Source organism: Asterias amurensis, chromosome 11 (genome assembly GCF_032118995.1).
Source record: "Asterias amurensis chromosome 11, ASM3211899v1".
In the NCBI taxonomy this organism is placed as follows: Eukaryota; Metazoa; Echinodermata; class Asteroidea; order Forcipulatida; family Asteriidae; genus Asterias; species Asterias amurensis.
In genome coordinates, this window is record NC_092658.1 from 2,162,264 (window position 1) to 2,179,903 (window position 17,640).

Consider the following 17,640-nt stretch of genomic DNA (forward strand, 5'->3'; position numbering starts at 1 on the left):
GTGTTTTGAGAACTTCTTTCAAGGAACATACTTTGTCAGATTAATTTCTTACATGTAGAGGTAGGGCCCAACATTTCACAGATCTACTCATGCACAAAAATAAGCTTAGTACAGTACTTTTTTTCTTACCACTAAACAGCCATAATACTAAACACTACATACCAGCGAGGACTTATATTTCTTACCACTTTTATTGGTGTCCCACTTGTTGTTTGGTGAGGTGAAAATTTTTAAAGACAGTGGACACTATTGGTAATTGTCAAAGACCAGTCTTCTCACTTGGTGTATCTCAACATATGCATGAAATAACAAACCTGTGAAAATTTGAGCTCAATTGTTCGCGAAGTTGCGAGATTATAATGAAAGAAAAAAACACCCTTGTCACACAAAGTTGTGTGCGTTTAGATGGTTGATTTCGAGACCTCAAGTTCTAAACTTGAAGGTCTCGAAATCAAAATCGTGGAAAATTACTTCTTTCTCAAAAACTAACTCACTTCAGAAGGAGCCGTTTCTCGAAATCAAAATCGTGGAAAATTACTTTTTTCTCAAAAACTACGTCACTTCAGAAGGAGCCGTTTCTCACAATGTTTTATACCATCAACCTCTCCCCATTACTCGTCACCAAGAAAGGTTTTATGCCAATAATTATTTTGAGTAATTACCAATAGTGTACACTGCCTTTAAGCACCATTTTATTGTTCAAGCTTTTGTAACACAAAACACAATGTCCACAGATTTACATTAAACTTACACTGTTTTAAGATAATGGTGGTAGAAAGCTTCTCTTAAATAATTACTTGCTGAGGTGCGTTTTGGAAAAATGAGTAAAACAATGTCACGAAAATACAATTTACTTGCTAAAAAATATTTTGTCTCACTAAGATAAAAATTATTTTTGTGACTTGTTTTACTCATTTCTCAAAAACTACAGCACCTCAGCACGTAATATTTAAAGGGAAGCTTTCTACTATCATTATCTTTAATCTGTGTGAGTTTAATGTAAATCTGTGGACGTTGTGTTTTGTGTTAGGAAAAAGCACATAGACCTTTTATGCATTAATTTTGTGATTGTTACACAACCACAATTGTGGTCAAGTTTCCTGTAGTGTGTAGGCCTAGGCCTACTACAATCATGCATACTGATTCTCACTTAAAGCCATTGGACACTTTCGGTAAACATTATTTTCCAAAGGCCCACACTTCGTGTATCACAATTTATAAATAAAATAACAAACCTGTGAAAATTTAGGCTCAATTGGTCTTCGGAGTCGGGAGAAAATAACGGGGAAACCCACCCTTGTTTCCGCACGTTTACAGTAAATCCGTACTTCTCGCTATCGAGAATTGATAGTTGTTTTAATATTTTCTCAAAAAGTTAAGCACTTCATGGAATAATATTTCAAGAGAAGTCTTTCACCTTTACCTTCTGTTAGCCTTGTAAGTTATTTGTGAAAGATGGTTTCTGACTATTTTTTATACAGCCTCTTTTATTCCTTTTTTGGAGGGTGGGGGGGGGGGGGGGGTTGATGTAAACTGGGGGAAAAGGGCGAAACTGCTGTATGATGAAAAGGTTTATTTGGGTTTCACCCAGGTTAAGAATGTGAAAATGTGAGAACGGAATTTTGTGTGCTGGCGTTCATTGGTGTACCGTTTGTAAAATAATTATTTTTGTGCAAAGTAAACTTGCAAATGTAAAAAGAAAAGACCAATACTTAAATGTATTAAATATCAGTCAGCAAGTATGAATAGTTATGTGTACTATGTACACCTAAAACTACTAATCATGTGTGTAGAGATCATCATAAATTTCTTGTAATAATTTTTATGGAAATTTAAGATTTAACAGTTTTCTTTTTATTGCAGTCGGGGGAAAATAACCGAAATGATTTTAGGTTTGCAAGTCAAAAACTGACTGTAAAAATCATATGCTCATTACATTACATTACAGTATGCATCCTCAGAGTCTGTTTAATTAAAGCAAACTGTATTATTGTTTGTGGCCAGAAAGCATATATGTGAAGAATTTTACTGCAGGGAGGTTCAATTTGTTGTGGCCGGCATTTTATCATTTTTTATGTACACGATTTTTAATTCATGTGAGAAAGCTTATCAGTGTTTGTTGAAACATTAAATCATGACAAGACAATTTTAAAGATACTTTTTCATGTTATGCTTATTTATTGTGTCCTTTTAAAAAAAACCCTGTTTTTGTGCTTGGACCAAGAGCTGTTCAAAGTTTGTTTGAAACATTAGATTCGGTTTAACCACCTCTGTGACTATGATTGGAACTACTTTGAAATTGTTGATGATGAATTGTCTATTATTTGATCCAATGCAAGTGTTTACGCCTATTTTTCATGTGTCATATGTACTGTAATTGCACAACCCCTCGTCATATTGTGTCCCAGGGTCTCAAAAATAAGTTTTTGTTTTTGTTGTGAAGCAGCGCCCTCAAGAGTTGACCTTTAGTTACAGTAAGTATGAACCATACCAATAATCTTTAAAGGGATGTTTGAGAAATTCACACAAGAATAAATCAAAACAAATTCTTACTTTTAGACGTTTTTGCACAAAATGTATGCTGGGAGTGTTGTTATAATTTAAAATATTTCACAAGTAATGTAAATTATGTATAGAAGAGCAAATAAATTGCACGTTTCTTGTTTTTAGGTAATTTAGTTTCCCCCAAAAAGTTCACTGGTCCATCTCTAGCTGACGATTGCCAAGTATTGCACTATCTACACAAACACAGCTTTGATCCAATCTGCTGTCTTCAAAAAGTCACCTTTTCCTACGTCTTTCGCACAGGACTTCCTTATAATTGTTACTCATCCAAGGGCAGTAGAGGTTTGCCATTTATTGCATCACTTGATGGAAATATAAAGGAGACGCCAGTTGCTTCAGAAATGTTACATCGATAATGATTCTTTTACCGAAAGCAAGATTATCACGGACAAAAACACCCAAGACCGAGTAGGACCAAAACACACAGTGAGTGACTGTTTTATAAACCATTTTATTTTGCCATTTCCCTGGCTATCCATATGGCATTACATTACAACCGAGTAAATTAAGAACCTCAAAAGCAGTGCACATCTGATAATTTCTCTATCAACGAAAATGGTTATTTTATGAAGTTATATGTTTTCACCATCTGACTGCACGAGACGTGTGACTTTGATGTAAGCAGCCGGAGCAAAAAGACCTGCCGCCTGAAATTGAAAAGGACTGATTCTCTCCCATTCTCCCAAGGCAAGCTTTTTTTTTTTTAACATCTGGGCTTTGGACTGGATTGGAACATAGCGCAAGGCTGGAGTGAGTTCTTCTGTGTTATCAGTGCATTGCCGTTGTAACAACATTTGACAACTTTAACGCAGTCTTATGAGAGGATGTGCTCACATTAATTATATGAAACCATAGGACATTTTATAAACCTGGTAAGTTTGTTTTTATTTTAATAAATTAAAATAAAAACACAGCATTTTATTAAAATGTGCAAGTATACTCCAGAGGAGGTTTCTGCACAGTATAGGAAGATGAACATATATATGGTATGATGTCAAAAAAATTGTAACAAAAGTTGTTTTAGTTAATTAAATACCTTTCTAGGATGAATGCACTATTTTTAAATTGCAACCTAAATTTGTTTACAACCAATGGACCACCACAATTTGCCTCATATTGAAAGCACGGCTAGTAGAACTTAAGTATAATGTTTTTGTTATAAATATAAAAAAAATCATTCCAATCTTTATTTATATAGAAAATACTGTTAGGCCTACTTTACAACACAATGTAGTTGTTTTTCACTTTTCCCAGAAGTTTGAAAAATTGTAACCCCATCATCCTGACATTTACAGACGAAAGCACAGTCAGCAAAGTAATCACAGACCTAAACAATTTTTGCTTTTGTACTGTTAGTGTTATCAGACGGATAAGTTTCTGTATCACACCACCACTTTTTCATTCGATATGAAGTAATATATACCTCAATGAGATATCCCTTTTTATAAAAATGAGTGAAAAAGTGGTGACAGGATACGGAAAGTTACCATATCAGACTATAACTACTGTACTAGTAACCAGATTCGCCACATTTTCTTCAAAAACTATGGAGTTAACATTCTAAGAACACAGATTTGATCTTCAATGCATAATGAATGAATTTAGAACACTTGGGAAAATGTAGAAAAAAACTACCAAAAACTTATCAGAGCCTGTTCCAATTTATAGTTTATGAGTCATGAAATCTGCATACTACAAGATCTCGATCAAGCGGCATTTAAGCCAAACCACTTGCACTGGCAGACTCATTGCCACGTGAATGTTGAGCAAATTTGTTATGGATTTGAACAATGGATTGAATTCCAAAAAATGAGCAGCACTAATGTTTAAATAAGTTAAATACACTTAAAAGCGTTGTGAAGATGGAGGATACAATTATCAAATTACATGTACTTTAGATTAGATCCATTTGTTGGAAAATATGGTCTTGACTGAATTCAAACACCATTTCACCAAAACTTTTAGTATGTGAAAACTTTATTTAATATGAAAAATAAAAGAAAAACTCCTTCAGAAAGAGACCGAACTTCAAAATGTGTGCTGCAATAGTAAACAACTTCCACCCCGACCACGAAGATGTGAAGTCACCAACGACCCCAGACATGCCGGAGGGTGCTCACCTGTTTGCACCAGAGAGTAGTGATATAACCAACGGTGACTCACAACTCCTGAATGAACTCTCTGCCAAGGTATGGAAGACCATGACATTTGGATGGAATGTACTTTTTTCCTCTCTGTGATGCCACTTCAATTATTATTATTTATTTTTTTAAAGCGTAACGATGCTATGTCAGATTTTTGGCCGATTTGACCCAAAAAGTTTAATTTAAAATTCATTAGGTATTTTGATGGGGGTCGAGAAAGTTACAAGCTTTCCTTGGAGCCATTGCTCGCAAAAGTCCGCAATTATTAGTAGCAGTGAAATAAAGTGCTCAAAATTAGTTTTTGTCGGGATCCCGACAATATATCACATGACCAATTCTTATGTGTTTTATAAGAAACGTTTTAAATTTTTGTCATGGTTCCTGACCATTAAAAGTAAAAGTTTAACTTTTTTTTTGTTAGAGCGGGTGATACTCTTTGAAATACCATTCACTCATGATTTTTTAATGTTTGGGGCCCAAAAATCTGACATAGCATCTTTAAAGAATTTTCTCGTTAATTAGCTGGTTTGTTGACAACCCTGTCAAATGGGCCAAGATGTAGAATAAGTCTGAAATTTTAGTTTTGATGTTTTTTTTAATATCATTGACAATTCTATTTTATTTGTTATTCCTGGGATCCGAGGTCCTTGCTCCTTTTCCCTTGTCTTGTTCTTGATGCAATCTTCATGTTTCCTTTACATTTTCCATTTGAAGTGCCCTTTGCAAACAGAAAATTGACTTGCCCTCTCAAAGATAACCCAGTTTGCCATTATTTTAAACATTTTTGGTAAAGGTAAACACGATTGTTGCTTGGTAAGGTCAACACTATTGTTGCTTGCAGTGTCCAAACCATATTATCTTTATTTGAAATAAACTGGGTGCCATAATATTTATTTATCAAAGTTTTATTTCACATTTTGTTGCTGAAATTGTAGAACAAACTGGTGAGCCCTAGTACGGAGATGTATGACTTGCTACAGAAACAGCTGAAGCAGAGATTAGATGATGGGCAAGGAGAGACGGTGTATGAGATCGGACAGGGCGGTGAGTCAGGAAACAAGTTATGTTTCATCCCTCGGGAAGATCCGGGCCTAATTTTCATAGAAAATAGCTAAGCACAACAAAAAATATGCTTACAAGAAAAGGGTTACCTGCCAAAATACCTTGTGTCATGTACAATTTGTGACTGGTATCCTGCTCATACCTGCTAAGCATACAAAAATGTAAGCAATATTTTCCGCTTAAGCAGGTCTACAAAGTTTTGCAAAAACATTATCAGAGTACCATTCACAGATGGTGTAGATGATATGTCATTTTGGTTGGTAACCTTAATCTGATGAACATAATTCTGTTGTGATTGGGCTGTTTTTTGTGCTTTTAAAAGCTGGTCTGAAAATTTTGACGCTAGGCTCAATTTGCACGGTGAAGATGATCAAAGAACTCTTTTTACACTCAACAAGCCTAATAGTTTTTATGAAATTTTGTTGAGAAAGACTCTGGAAAGTTGGAAAAACAAGTAAATTTGCCACTTTATTCGTAGATGAGGAAACAGTTTCGGTTCAAGAATATTGGAACTAAAGACATCTGTAGGAAGAATGGAAATGTGGCCCTCTTCCCAAACACCTGTGAAAATGAGCATGCTTCAGATTAAATTCATTCTTGGTTATTTTTTCCGTCAAGGCGACCCACCATTTGAAACCTTTCAACTAGTTGTGTATAGTGGAACTCTGTCATATTGCAGGTGGCTGGCCTAGTTTATCAGTCAAAACAACAGTGGATGATATTGATTGGTCAAACAGTAGACGGGTTGACTGTGTACTGTTAAGATGCATTCACCACTTGGTATCATTGCAGACTCACATAGTTTCTCATTCAAAACCAAAGCAGATTATATTGAATGGTCAGACAGTAGGAGGGTTTCCTTTGATTAATGTATCTGTGTGTAGAGTAAAGTTTATAATAAGAATTTTCTTCATGCATTAAGGAGATGGCAAAGATGGTGGACTCACCCGCGAGGAAATGGATGCTTCTGTTGCTACCCTGGATTGCTTATCTCAGTCGCTAGGTGCAGACATGGTCTTATTGCGAGAGCGCCAGCTAGAGACAGGTTTTGTTGCTGATTTTCTGGTGAGGAAGCGCGCCGATGAGCGAGACTTTGTCGAAGTTCGGTGAGTAGTCAGTTTTTCTGTCATTATTTTCTTGCAACCTACCTCAATGACCTAAGCTTTCACTGGTGGGTTATTGTATGCATGTCACGATACAACACAGGCCTTGAATTTCATATTTGAGAGGGCAAGGTCATTTTCATTCTGCAAAGGCCATTTCCATTGGAAAATATTTAAGTCAATGAGAAACTTTTGAAGGGGCACCAAGGCCAAGACTAGGGCAAGAGAGGCCATTGTCTCCGTGGCCTTCATGTAATTCCATGCCTGGTGTAAATCACTGCTCAGGAAAGTACTCAGTACTCAGTACTTTCCTGAGTTCTGTGAACAAAAATCCACAGGCATTTCACTCAGGTGATAATTTGACTAGATGCTGCGGTACCTACTGCTAAAATATAAGATTCAAATTGCCTCTAGCTACTGGAATATCTCGGTGTTTTAGTGGTAAAGCAACTGCTTAAGAATAGCAGAGGTCAATGTCATGTATTAAAACTGAAAATCTTTCTTTAAAAATAATATATATTTTTCCAATCCATGACAGCGTTGCAGTGGTAGGCAATGTTGACGCCGGTAAGAGTACATTATTAGGTGTACTCACTCATTCAGAGCTGGACAACGGTAGAGGACTGGCCCGCCAGAAGCTCTTCAGACACAAGCATGAGGTGGAATCGGGTAGAACAAGCAGCGTCGGGAACGATATCCTGGGATTTGACAGCAAGGGGAACGTTGTGAACAAACCTGATACTCATGGTAGGTTTAAGACCTTCTTTGGCAGCATGTGCAGGGGTTTCCCCTTAATTTGTTTGTTCAATTGCCGGCTGGCGAGTCAACCAAAATTTTGGGATCGCCCGCAGATTTTTTCACTAGCCCACCTGTATTGACACACAATTTCTCAGGGGAAAAAAAAGAGGAATTGAAATTTGCAAACCTGTGTTTTGGCAGGATTTTATCCCTTAGTTTTTGCCCTAAACTATACTTTTTTCATCAACAGCCATTTTTATAGATTCGTGATTTGGGGTTGGTTGTTTTGAACTTTGTTTGCAATATCTTTGAGAATCAACTATCGATCGACAACGCAAGTTGAAAAATAATTCAGTGAGCTTTGCCTTGCGTTGCCCTCTGTCAGAAAAGGTGGTCTGTGTTTGATTATAGACTTAATCCAAGGCTGTGTATTATACACAGTCTGCAGGCATACTGCACAATGTACGGTTATTCTTTACTCTGTTTGTGAACTTGTACTGCGATGAAGTCTAGCTAAGATCTTGTCCTGTGCACTACATAAGACTTAAGTATTATTTATGCAATGTTTCTAACACCCAATATTGATCAAATTCTTTTGCTGACGAACAGGTGGGAATCTTGACTGGTTGAGAATATGTGAAACCTCCTCCAAGGTCATCACCTTTATCGACCTCGCTGGACACGAGAAATACCTGAAAACAACAGTGTTCGGAATGACGGGACATGCACCAGACTTTGGAATGCTTATGGTAATTTTCACCAAATCATCATGGCCAAGTTTCTTAGAGCATCTTTAAAAGCAGAAAATATTGCTTAATATCTGCCAAGTAACAATTTGTAGGACACCAGTTACAGATGGTAAACGTGTTATGGGAAGCATCTTGCTAAAGCAGCTTTAGGCAGATTGGCCAGCATCATGAACAATTAATGAAATAAACAAGTTTCCCACTGAAAATAGCAACAATTTCTAAAACCATGAGCTGTCTGACCTTTGACCTTCTAAGCACCTAAAAGAATGGCAACCAGAAATGCGTCACCAGCCAAAATTTAATGTGGTATTGTATGTGACCGGTTATCAGGTATCCTCTCATTTTTTAGAAGCAAATTTGCTATGGGCCAAATTTCATAATGCATGTATACACAAAAACCTGCTAAGCACAGAAAAGTATTGCTTAACAGAAACAGATTACTAGCCAACACTCCCTAAGGTTTACATTGTGGCAACTGGTACCCCACTCATTTCTTGTTTACTAAATAAATTTCCTAAGCTTTAACAGCTTAATGAAATTGGGCCCTGGTTTCGCCAAGTAGCCTGTTGACCTAGAGAAGACTAGAAATAAATTTACTTTAAACAAGAAAACCATTGCTTTTTTATTTTCCTTTTTCTTCATTAGGTTGGAAGTAATGCAGGCATAATCGGCATGACCAAGGAGCATCTTGGCCTTGCGCTGGCCTTGAGCGTACCCGTCTTCGTTGTCGTCACCAAGATCGACATGTGCCCACCGAACGTCTTAGCAGAGACCATGAAGCTGCTACAGCGAATTCTCAAATCTCCCGGTTGCAGAAAGATCCCCGTGCTTGTCAACAACCACGACGATGTTGTCATGGCAGCAACAAACTTTAGCTCGGAAAGGTGAACTATCTTATATTGTTTTGTAGAGATCTTTTTTTAAAAGCGCTCATATTCTGATAATTTAAGTTGTTAAATTTAAACAGCTACCTGAGCGGAATGTTTTCAACAGAAATGGTATTTTTACTTGCTTATAATGCACTTGTTCATCATTTTAATGTAATTTTGATATGTGTACACTTCTGAACTTTTTGTAATTATCGAGTAAAAAAACAGGCCCCTACCTAAAGGTTTTTTTTAAAACTAAAAACACTTCTGCCGTTGAGAGCGGGCGTCAAAGGACAATGCCGCTAACGTCATTTGTGGGAGTTTGCTTTGTTATACATCCACGCTGCAACAAAGCGGCTTTATCTACTTATGACGTTTTGAGAGTGATTACGTAACGGGGCTTTTCGCAAATCTCACAGAAAAGCTCTGGACAAGGGCATACAAAATTATTGTTTTTTAACACAATTGAAACCTATTTATAATCATATGACTCGATTTCCTTATTCATCGAAAACATTTTAAGTGGAATTCAGCAAAGTTCACGACTTGACATTTTCGTTCAAGCAAGTCTTTAAAGTGATCGGAAATTAGTTAGAGTTGTTGTTCTACAAGTGGAAAATGTCTGCATTATGTTTTATGAAAATATTCCTGTGTAGAAATTAGGTACCAATTCTGGGATAGAAAATGCCACCTACTTCGTTCAGATTACCATGAAATTTTTGCATTTTGTTTTTAAATTGAAGACTTTTCTTTCCTTGACTTCTATTTTTTTTAGAGTGTGCCCGATCTTTCAAGTCTCCAACGTCACTGGAGAGAATCTACCTCTACTTAAGACGTTCCTCAACCTTCTCTCAACCAGAATGCACTGCGACGTCAACGAGCCGGCCGAGTTCCAGATTGATGAAACCTATTCAGTGCCGGTAAGTTCCCTCTAGTGGTACTGACATTTCAACCTTTCTATCCAATGTTCAACCCAAAACTTAAAAAAAAAATACCTAGTCAAGTTCCTTTGTGGTTTATTGGGCCACATTACCAGAGAAGTCATTACATGGTGCTATGTGAAAACGTAGTCCCAGATACCTTGCAGGAAAGCACTGTATGTTTTTAGCGCCTGGAGCCTCAATGAGTGACGTATATGCCTGCTATAAGAAGCCACTATTATTATTATTACTATTACTTGACATCTGCAATTGAAAGTACCATCCCTATCAGGTTATCCCTCTGCTGCTGCTTCTCAGGATCAATGGTTAACTTGGGTGTGATCCATTCATTCATTCATTCATTCATTCATTTCTTTTATTTTTACCACACACAAGGAAAAGTGATGTAATTTACACTATTTATTATAATGATTAAGGAAGACATAAGTACAATAGGAATTTGTGTGAGGATGGAGGTCTCCAAGAAGCATTCAGCTTGTCGAGTAGAGACCCCACTCATACAATAACAAAACAAAGAAAAATACAACAATATGAAAAAACTATTACAACTAAGTTGCAACTTATAGCTAGTATATAAAGTAAACTCAAGGTTGGGTAAACCCAATAATAATATTGTTTATCCCCGATGCAAATTTCCATCTATTAAACTTTGTCTTTGTTTTTGTTATCCTGTCATATATCTTAAAAGTCACTCGGAATCTGTTTGATTTGGTTATGTAGGGTGTGGGAACGGTTGTATCGGGAACAACGTTAAAGGGTCTGATCAGCGTGAATGACACGTTACTCCTGGGCCCCGATCCCCAGGGGAACTTCCAGCCAGTCATCGTGAAGAGTATCCATCGGAAGAGGATGCCGGTACGGATAGTCAAGGGAGGACAGACCGCATCCTTTGCTCTTAAGAAGGTTGGTGTAAGAAGTCTTGTCACAACTTATCTGAGCCACAGATGACTCGGTTTGGCTTAGATTTCAGATGGCTGACTCTAAAAACTTGCTGAAAATTTCAATGGATCTCTTATAAAAATGAAATACCTTTAATCACAACAATTAATTAATGTTGATAAAACTACAAAGATTTAGTTCATAACCTGAAAATAAAACGAAGGCTGTGTTTATTCTCAGAACAAGAATTTTCAAGTGATGTACCTATGTAATGAAATATTTCTGGAAACCGACCCGTTTTCACATGTAGCCCTCAGAAATTATAGTAGGTCAAAAACTTGTTTCTGGTCTGGTCAAAACGCACCCCAGGGGCTACTGTCTAGGCCTAGTACTTTCATCAGGTTTTACCTAGTACGTGTCTGTATTGTGACTGCTTTTTCTTACCTTGTGAAATAGTAAAATGAAATGATTGACCATCGTTCTCTTTTCTTTCCTCTCCCAGCAAATCAAACGTTCCCACATCAGGAAAGGTATGGTGATGGTCTCGGCCCACTCCAAGCCAGAGGCTTGCTGGGAGTTTGAAGGAGAGATCCTGGTATTGCATCACCCGACGACAATAAGCACTCGCTACCAGGCCATGGGTAAGTTCTGAACAGTGCACTCAACGCTCACCACTGGGGGACCCTGGTTCGATGCCAGGCTAAGGCCATGAGTAGAGTTGTGTGTTGGTTCTCCCATATGTCCCCTTTTTCTCCTTGTGGAAAAATCGACCACTTTTGATCTCTGGCTGTGCTCCATGTTCATGTTGCTGACTACCAGAAACTCCTTAGTTTACCATTTGTGACTGGTATCCTGCTCATTTGTTAGCGATATTTTCTGCCGAAAGGGAAGCTATACAATTGGTCATCACTCTCAAAATTCATGGCAATAAAAACTTTTGGTAAGAAGCCTATTGATCCCTTGAACATGCGTCACACGCGGCGACTGATGCAACGCTCACCATGTTGGTGGTCAATAACCTTCATGTAAACGCCGCGTCACCTAAAAATGTGCACTTCACTGAATAACTCATGTTGAAATTGACCACCAAAATGGCGTATCCAAGATTATTCTGGTGATGATAACGGCTTTTGATAGTATAAAACATTTTGAGAAATAAATCACTTCAAAGTATTAATTCATACTCATTGATTTTTTCAGCGATATCTCAAAAACACATGAATTTTTTGCGTAGTAGTTTTATGGTATACATCTACATTTATATAGGAATAAAACAATCAAACTGTTCCAAAAACCAACACTACACTTTGCCTTCAACCATGTACAAAGATCGTCTTTGATCTGACCCCATTCGCCTTCTTGTTTTCTTCTTAGTTCACGTCGGGAGCATACGACAAACGGCATCCATCATCTTCATGAGTCAAGAGCATTTACGAACTGGAGACAAGGCCCAAGTTCGCTTCAGGTTCATTAAGAACCCAGAGTTTCTTCATCCAGACAGTCGCATGGTCTTCAGGTGAGTCGCCATCTTAGACGTTTCGATCACTGGCTCTGACCATCTTTTGGAGAATGACAGTCAGAGCACACTCTTCTGAGAGCCGCCACTGCTCACAAAAGAATTTTCCTACATGGTGTCACCGCAAACCTTACTTAGTATTTTTCCAGTAAGCCTTAATAAAGTCTTATTTTACACCATCTTTGGTCATATTCATTTGTAGAAGTGTCTTGTCCGAGCGGTTAAGAGCACCGAATTCAAACTCTGGTGTTTCTGATCAGCATAGTGTGGGTTTGAATCTTTCAAATAGCAAGATTAATTACCAAAGGTATACCCTCCCTTTAATATTCACTAAACTGAGGCTTCGATGAATATTTGGAAGACAACCAAACTTTGAATAGATGCTCTAGAATTGCAAAGGGCGTGGCTTTGAATCCCACCCGAGTAATATGCCTGTGATTTTTTTCACAGAGCTTGAGAAAGTACAGAGTATACAGTGCTAACACACATCGGTGTATTATTATGGGTAAACCCAAAATTAATAACTTCAGTTGACGTATTTGCCTTTCAGGGAAGGCAGAACCAAAGCCGTGGGGCGCATCACCAAGACTCATCCCCACGTGTCGCTCAACGTTCTTAAGAACAAGCAGAAGCTTGGGAAGGGCAGAGGTCAAGGTGCTGGTCCAAAACCACCGGACAACGTGCCGGGGAGGTACGCTACTGGGGGCCCGGGGTCAAGGGGCGGACGCCGAAGCCGCCACCGAAAGGCCAGAGAGGCTGGGGATGATCCCGAGGAGGACAGACACCACGATGAGGCAAGGGCGAGCTCGTCTGGATCAGGGACTCAAGTATAGCACTACGAGTAACCCTTAAAGACACTGAACACTATTGGTAATTGTCAACGACTAGCCTTCACAGTTGGTGTATCTCAACATATGCATAAAATAACAAACCTGTGCAAATTTGAGCTCAATCGGTCATCGAAGTTGCGAGATAATAATGAAAGAAAAAACCACCCTTGTCACACCAAGTTGTGTGCGTTTAGATGGTTGATTTCGAGACCTCAAGTTCTAAACCTGAGGTCTCGAAATCAAATTCGTGGAAAATTACTTCTTTCTCAAAAACTATGGCACTTCAGAGGGAGCCGCTTCTCACAATGTTTTATACCATCAACCTCTCCCCATTACTCGTCACCAAGAAAGGTTTTAGGCTAATAAATATTTTGAGTAATAACCAATAGTGTCCACTGCCTTTAAAGGCACTGGACACTATTGATAATTACTGTAGATAATTGTTAGCACAAAAACTTACTTGGTAACGAGCAATGGAGAGCTTTTGATAGTATCAAACCTTGTGAGAAACGGCTCCCTCTGAAGTGCCATAGTTTTTGAGAAAGAGGTAATTTCTCACTCAAATAATAGACTTCAATGAAGGCCTTTTATTATGCATCTGAAAGCACACAAAGTAATGCAACTAGGGTTTTTTTTTTTTCTTTCATTATTCTCTTGCAAATTTGATGACCAATTGACCCAAACTTTTCACAGTTTTGTTATTTGATGCATATGTTGGGATACACCAAGAGAGAATACTAGTCTTCGGCAACTACCAAACATGTCCAGTGCCTTTAATAAAAACAGAAAACACTGTGTGCATAGTGCTTTATTTACACAAGTGTATTGCAAATAATTCTTATCATTCATGTTGAAGTAATTTTTTGAGAAGTGCTTCTTTTTATTTAACTTTTTGTTTAAAACTTCCATTTTTGAGGGTAATTTTAAACCAATTATTTGATTTTGTATGTAGCTTTCATTTTGATATGTGCCATGATGTGGGTTAAAAAATAAGGGGAGGTTTTAGAGTGTTTTTGTTTTATCTTATTTTCTTAAGCCTAGAGTTTTAAATTGCAATTAATTGATTTTACACGGTGATCTTTGTTTTCACACCATTGCTTGAAACAAAGCCCTCGCAAGTCATGTCAGCACACAGGGTAACAACAAAACAAAGGATGTCAAACAAATTTTGAAATTATTTTTAGTAGCAATAAGAATGTTTTTTTTAACAGAATTATAGAACTTGCAAAACTAAAGTGTTACCATGAGCTTTTTTATCCTTGCCAGTAACAAACGAATAGTTGAATCTCACAATGGAAACAAATGCTTTGTGCAAGTAATAATGGTTGTGTTTTCTTGCAAATTCAGACAAAACTTCACGTTATATAAATCATAAAGACAAGTGAAATGTTTGATTATCTCCCATGATCTTTTTAATCGTCTCTGGTGATGTCCTAGCTGCAGTCATTTGTAGGTTTCAAAAGAGTATTTTTAACCAGTTTTAAGTTTTAACGACTAATAAAATTTGTCAAGTCGTTGTCACTTCTTCTGTGAAATAAATAAATTAAATAAGTTGAAATGTCAAGGTGTAAATTTTACTACTTAAAAAAATTAGTGAAAGAGGGGCACCAACGTCAAGTTGAGTTCTTTGGCTCACTCATTTTCCAGTAGAGTTCCCAAGAAAATGGAGACGGAATTACAAATTTTTAAACTCTCATTAGAATGGTGTAAAGATGCCATTTGATTTGATTCGCTGTCCGAACGAAATTTGAACATGACATCTTGGACATAAAAAAATAAATGGGTCCTTGAATTTCAAATAGGTATTTTTTTGCGCCAGTCAAAAGTTCAAATTTTCATGCTGTTTTAAGGGAATATCATCAAACTTCAGAAACGAACTGAAAATTCTCTGTAAAACTTACAGGGTTTTACATTTTGTCGACGACGTTGAACGTTTTGGATTTTGACCCAAAAAACTTGAAGGGTATCAAACACAACTTGGCATTTTACACCATTTAAATGTTCGGTTAGAGACTTTATATTTTCTCTAATTTTCGTAAGGATTCTTTAGAATAAATTAAAAAATCACTGCGTCACAGAACTCAATTAGACCTTGGAGACCCTCTTTAAAGCCTGGTAACCAAGAGCCCTGTTTAGTATACATGTATCTGTTTTTGATCGGTACCAATCATTATGCTACGCTATCCATCTCTAGTTAGGCATCGTTGATGCGTTAAGCATAATGTTGAACTGATGGGTATTGTGTGTGTAGTGTGTATAGTCAATTCATTGCCAACATGCGCATTGATAAAATAACAAAATAACAATCTACAATCACTGTGTGTAAATAGTTATGACCTGGGCCTAATTTCACTTATAAGCAGAATGTATTGCTCAACAGTTTTCTGCTTAGCAGAAGTGATAGGATACCAATCAAAAAGTGTACATTTGACATCGTAGTTTTTGTGTTAACCCTATTTTAGGAAAAAACATAATATTGTATTGTGCTTTGCTACTTTTTAAAATCTTAAAGCCATTATACCTTTTCGGTAAACAGTATTGTCCAAGTCCCACACTTCGTGTATCACAACTTATATATAAAATAACAATCCTGTGGAAATTTAGGCTCAATCGGACATCGGAGTCGGGAGAAAATAACGGGAAAACCCACTCCTGTTTTCGCGCGTTTTGCCGTGTCATGACATGTGTTTATAACAAATCCGTAATTCTCGCTAACGAGAATTTATATTGTTTTACCGTTTTCTCAAAAAGTAAAGCATTTCATGGACTAATATTTCAAGAGAAGTCATTCACCATTACCTTTTGTAAACCCTGTAAGTTATTTGTAAATCTGTGAACTTTTTTTTGTTTTCTGTACCGAAAGGGTCCAATGGCTTTAAGCGGTTCTTTTAAAATTGAGCCATGCCTCAATTTCACAAAGGTGCTTTTGCAAAAAATATTGCTTAACATTTTTATGCTTAGCCAAAATGATTAGGGATATCCCGCCATAAACAAATGTATTCGTGGTAACCCTATTCTGGTAAGCATGATCATGTTTCTGTGCTTAGCTACTTTTATACTGCAGCAACTCAAGCAGCTTAGAGAAAACCTTACCAGCTTAAATGCCATATAGTTTCTATTGTAATGATTGGTACCGCATTAATTATGTGCTTGAAAAGCCAATCAGCATCTTCTGCTTTTTGAAATTGGGTCCAGACGTTTTGTAAAAAAAAAAATCTTCTTAACTGTGTTTCATCGTGCAACATGTAAATTCAGGCAATTTACAGTCGCATTTTTTAATCATTGCCATAAATTTTGACTTTTTAGATTAAATAACGTAATACAGTGTGGATCTTTCGATGTTAATATTGCAGAAATGCCAGGTGTTTTTTAGATTTTGTTTTCTTTTCTTGTAGGTGGTTTTTTTGTTGATAGCGATGGTTGTTAATTAATAAAAACTGGCAGTTATTTGTCTTAATATCCTGTCTTTATTGTGATAAATTGATTTACACTTTGGAGACCGATTGAAGATGCATCAGCAATATCTTAATGAGTGATGGCCATGAGAATTTAGAAGTGTTTTTTTTTAGCGATGGAACTGTTCATGTTTGTTGTTTGATTTTGTTGTTCCATGATCTTCCCATCATGGGGGTACCTCATCAAGGGAGCTCTAGCAAGAGATATAAGCGCCAACTCTGGTTGAACATCTATGATTATGAATTGCATAAATCAAGAAATTTCGATTCTGTAACAAGACAACAAAACATATTCTAATCATTGTGAAATCAGTGGTTAGCTTGGTAGGATTGAAACCTGCAACCTTGTGATTGCAAGTCCTGCAGTCTAACCACTGGACCACAGTTAGCTTGGTAGGATTCGAACCCACAACCTTGTGATTGCAAGTCACTGCAGTCTAACTACTGGACCACAGTTAGCTTGGTAGGATTCAAACCCACAACCTTGTGATTGCAAGTCCTGCAGTCTAACAACTGGACCACAGTTAGCTTGGTAGGATTCGAACCCACATCCTTGTGATTGCAAGTCCTGCAGTCTAATCACTGGACCACGGTACACAGTGAAATCAGCGGTTAGCTTGGTAGGACTCGAACCCGCAACCTTACAACTGTTGCTTTATTATTGTAATTGAATATTATCAAAACCATCAAAATCATCATTGCTTTGCCGTAATATTGATTACATTATGTGTAACTGTTTGCATCGCTTGCTGTTTGTTTGTTATCTGGGATTGAGTTGAATTCAAAGAA

At 37.2% G+C, this 17,640-nt stretch overlaps 1 protein-coding gene across 5 annotated transcripts; it reads left to right on the forward strand.

Moving 5' to 3' along the window:
• The first annotated feature begins 2,572 nt into the window (after positions 1-2,572).
• On the forward strand, positions 2,573-16,853 carry LOC139943964 (GTP-binding protein 1-like). Of its 5 annotated transcripts, XM_071940879.1 has the most exons (13): positions 2,574-2,991; positions 3,253-3,437; positions 4,580-4,754; positions 5,645-5,753; positions 6,694-6,877; positions 7,413-7,621; positions 8,222-8,361; positions 9,007-9,245; positions 10,006-10,150; positions 10,892-11,074; positions 11,553-11,691; positions 12,425-12,566; positions 13,117-16,853. In XM_071940879.1, exons 3-13 carry the CDS (start codon positions 4,599-4,601, stop codon positions 13,397-13,399), a joined length of 1,929 nt encoding a protein of 642 aa, XP_071796980.1. In that variant the 5' UTR covers positions 2,574-2,991; positions 3,253-3,437; positions 4,580-4,598; the 3' UTR covers positions 13,400-16,853. The 5 variants fall into 5 exon arrangements, with proteins under 5 accessions (XP_071796979.1, XP_071796981.1, XP_071796982.1 ...); XM_071940878.1 differs by having other exon boundaries at positions 2,573-3,437; positions 4,566-4,754; XM_071940880.1 differs by having other exon boundaries at positions 2,573-3,437; positions 4,584-4,754.
• The last annotated feature ends 787 nt before the right edge of the window (positions 16,854-17,640 follow it).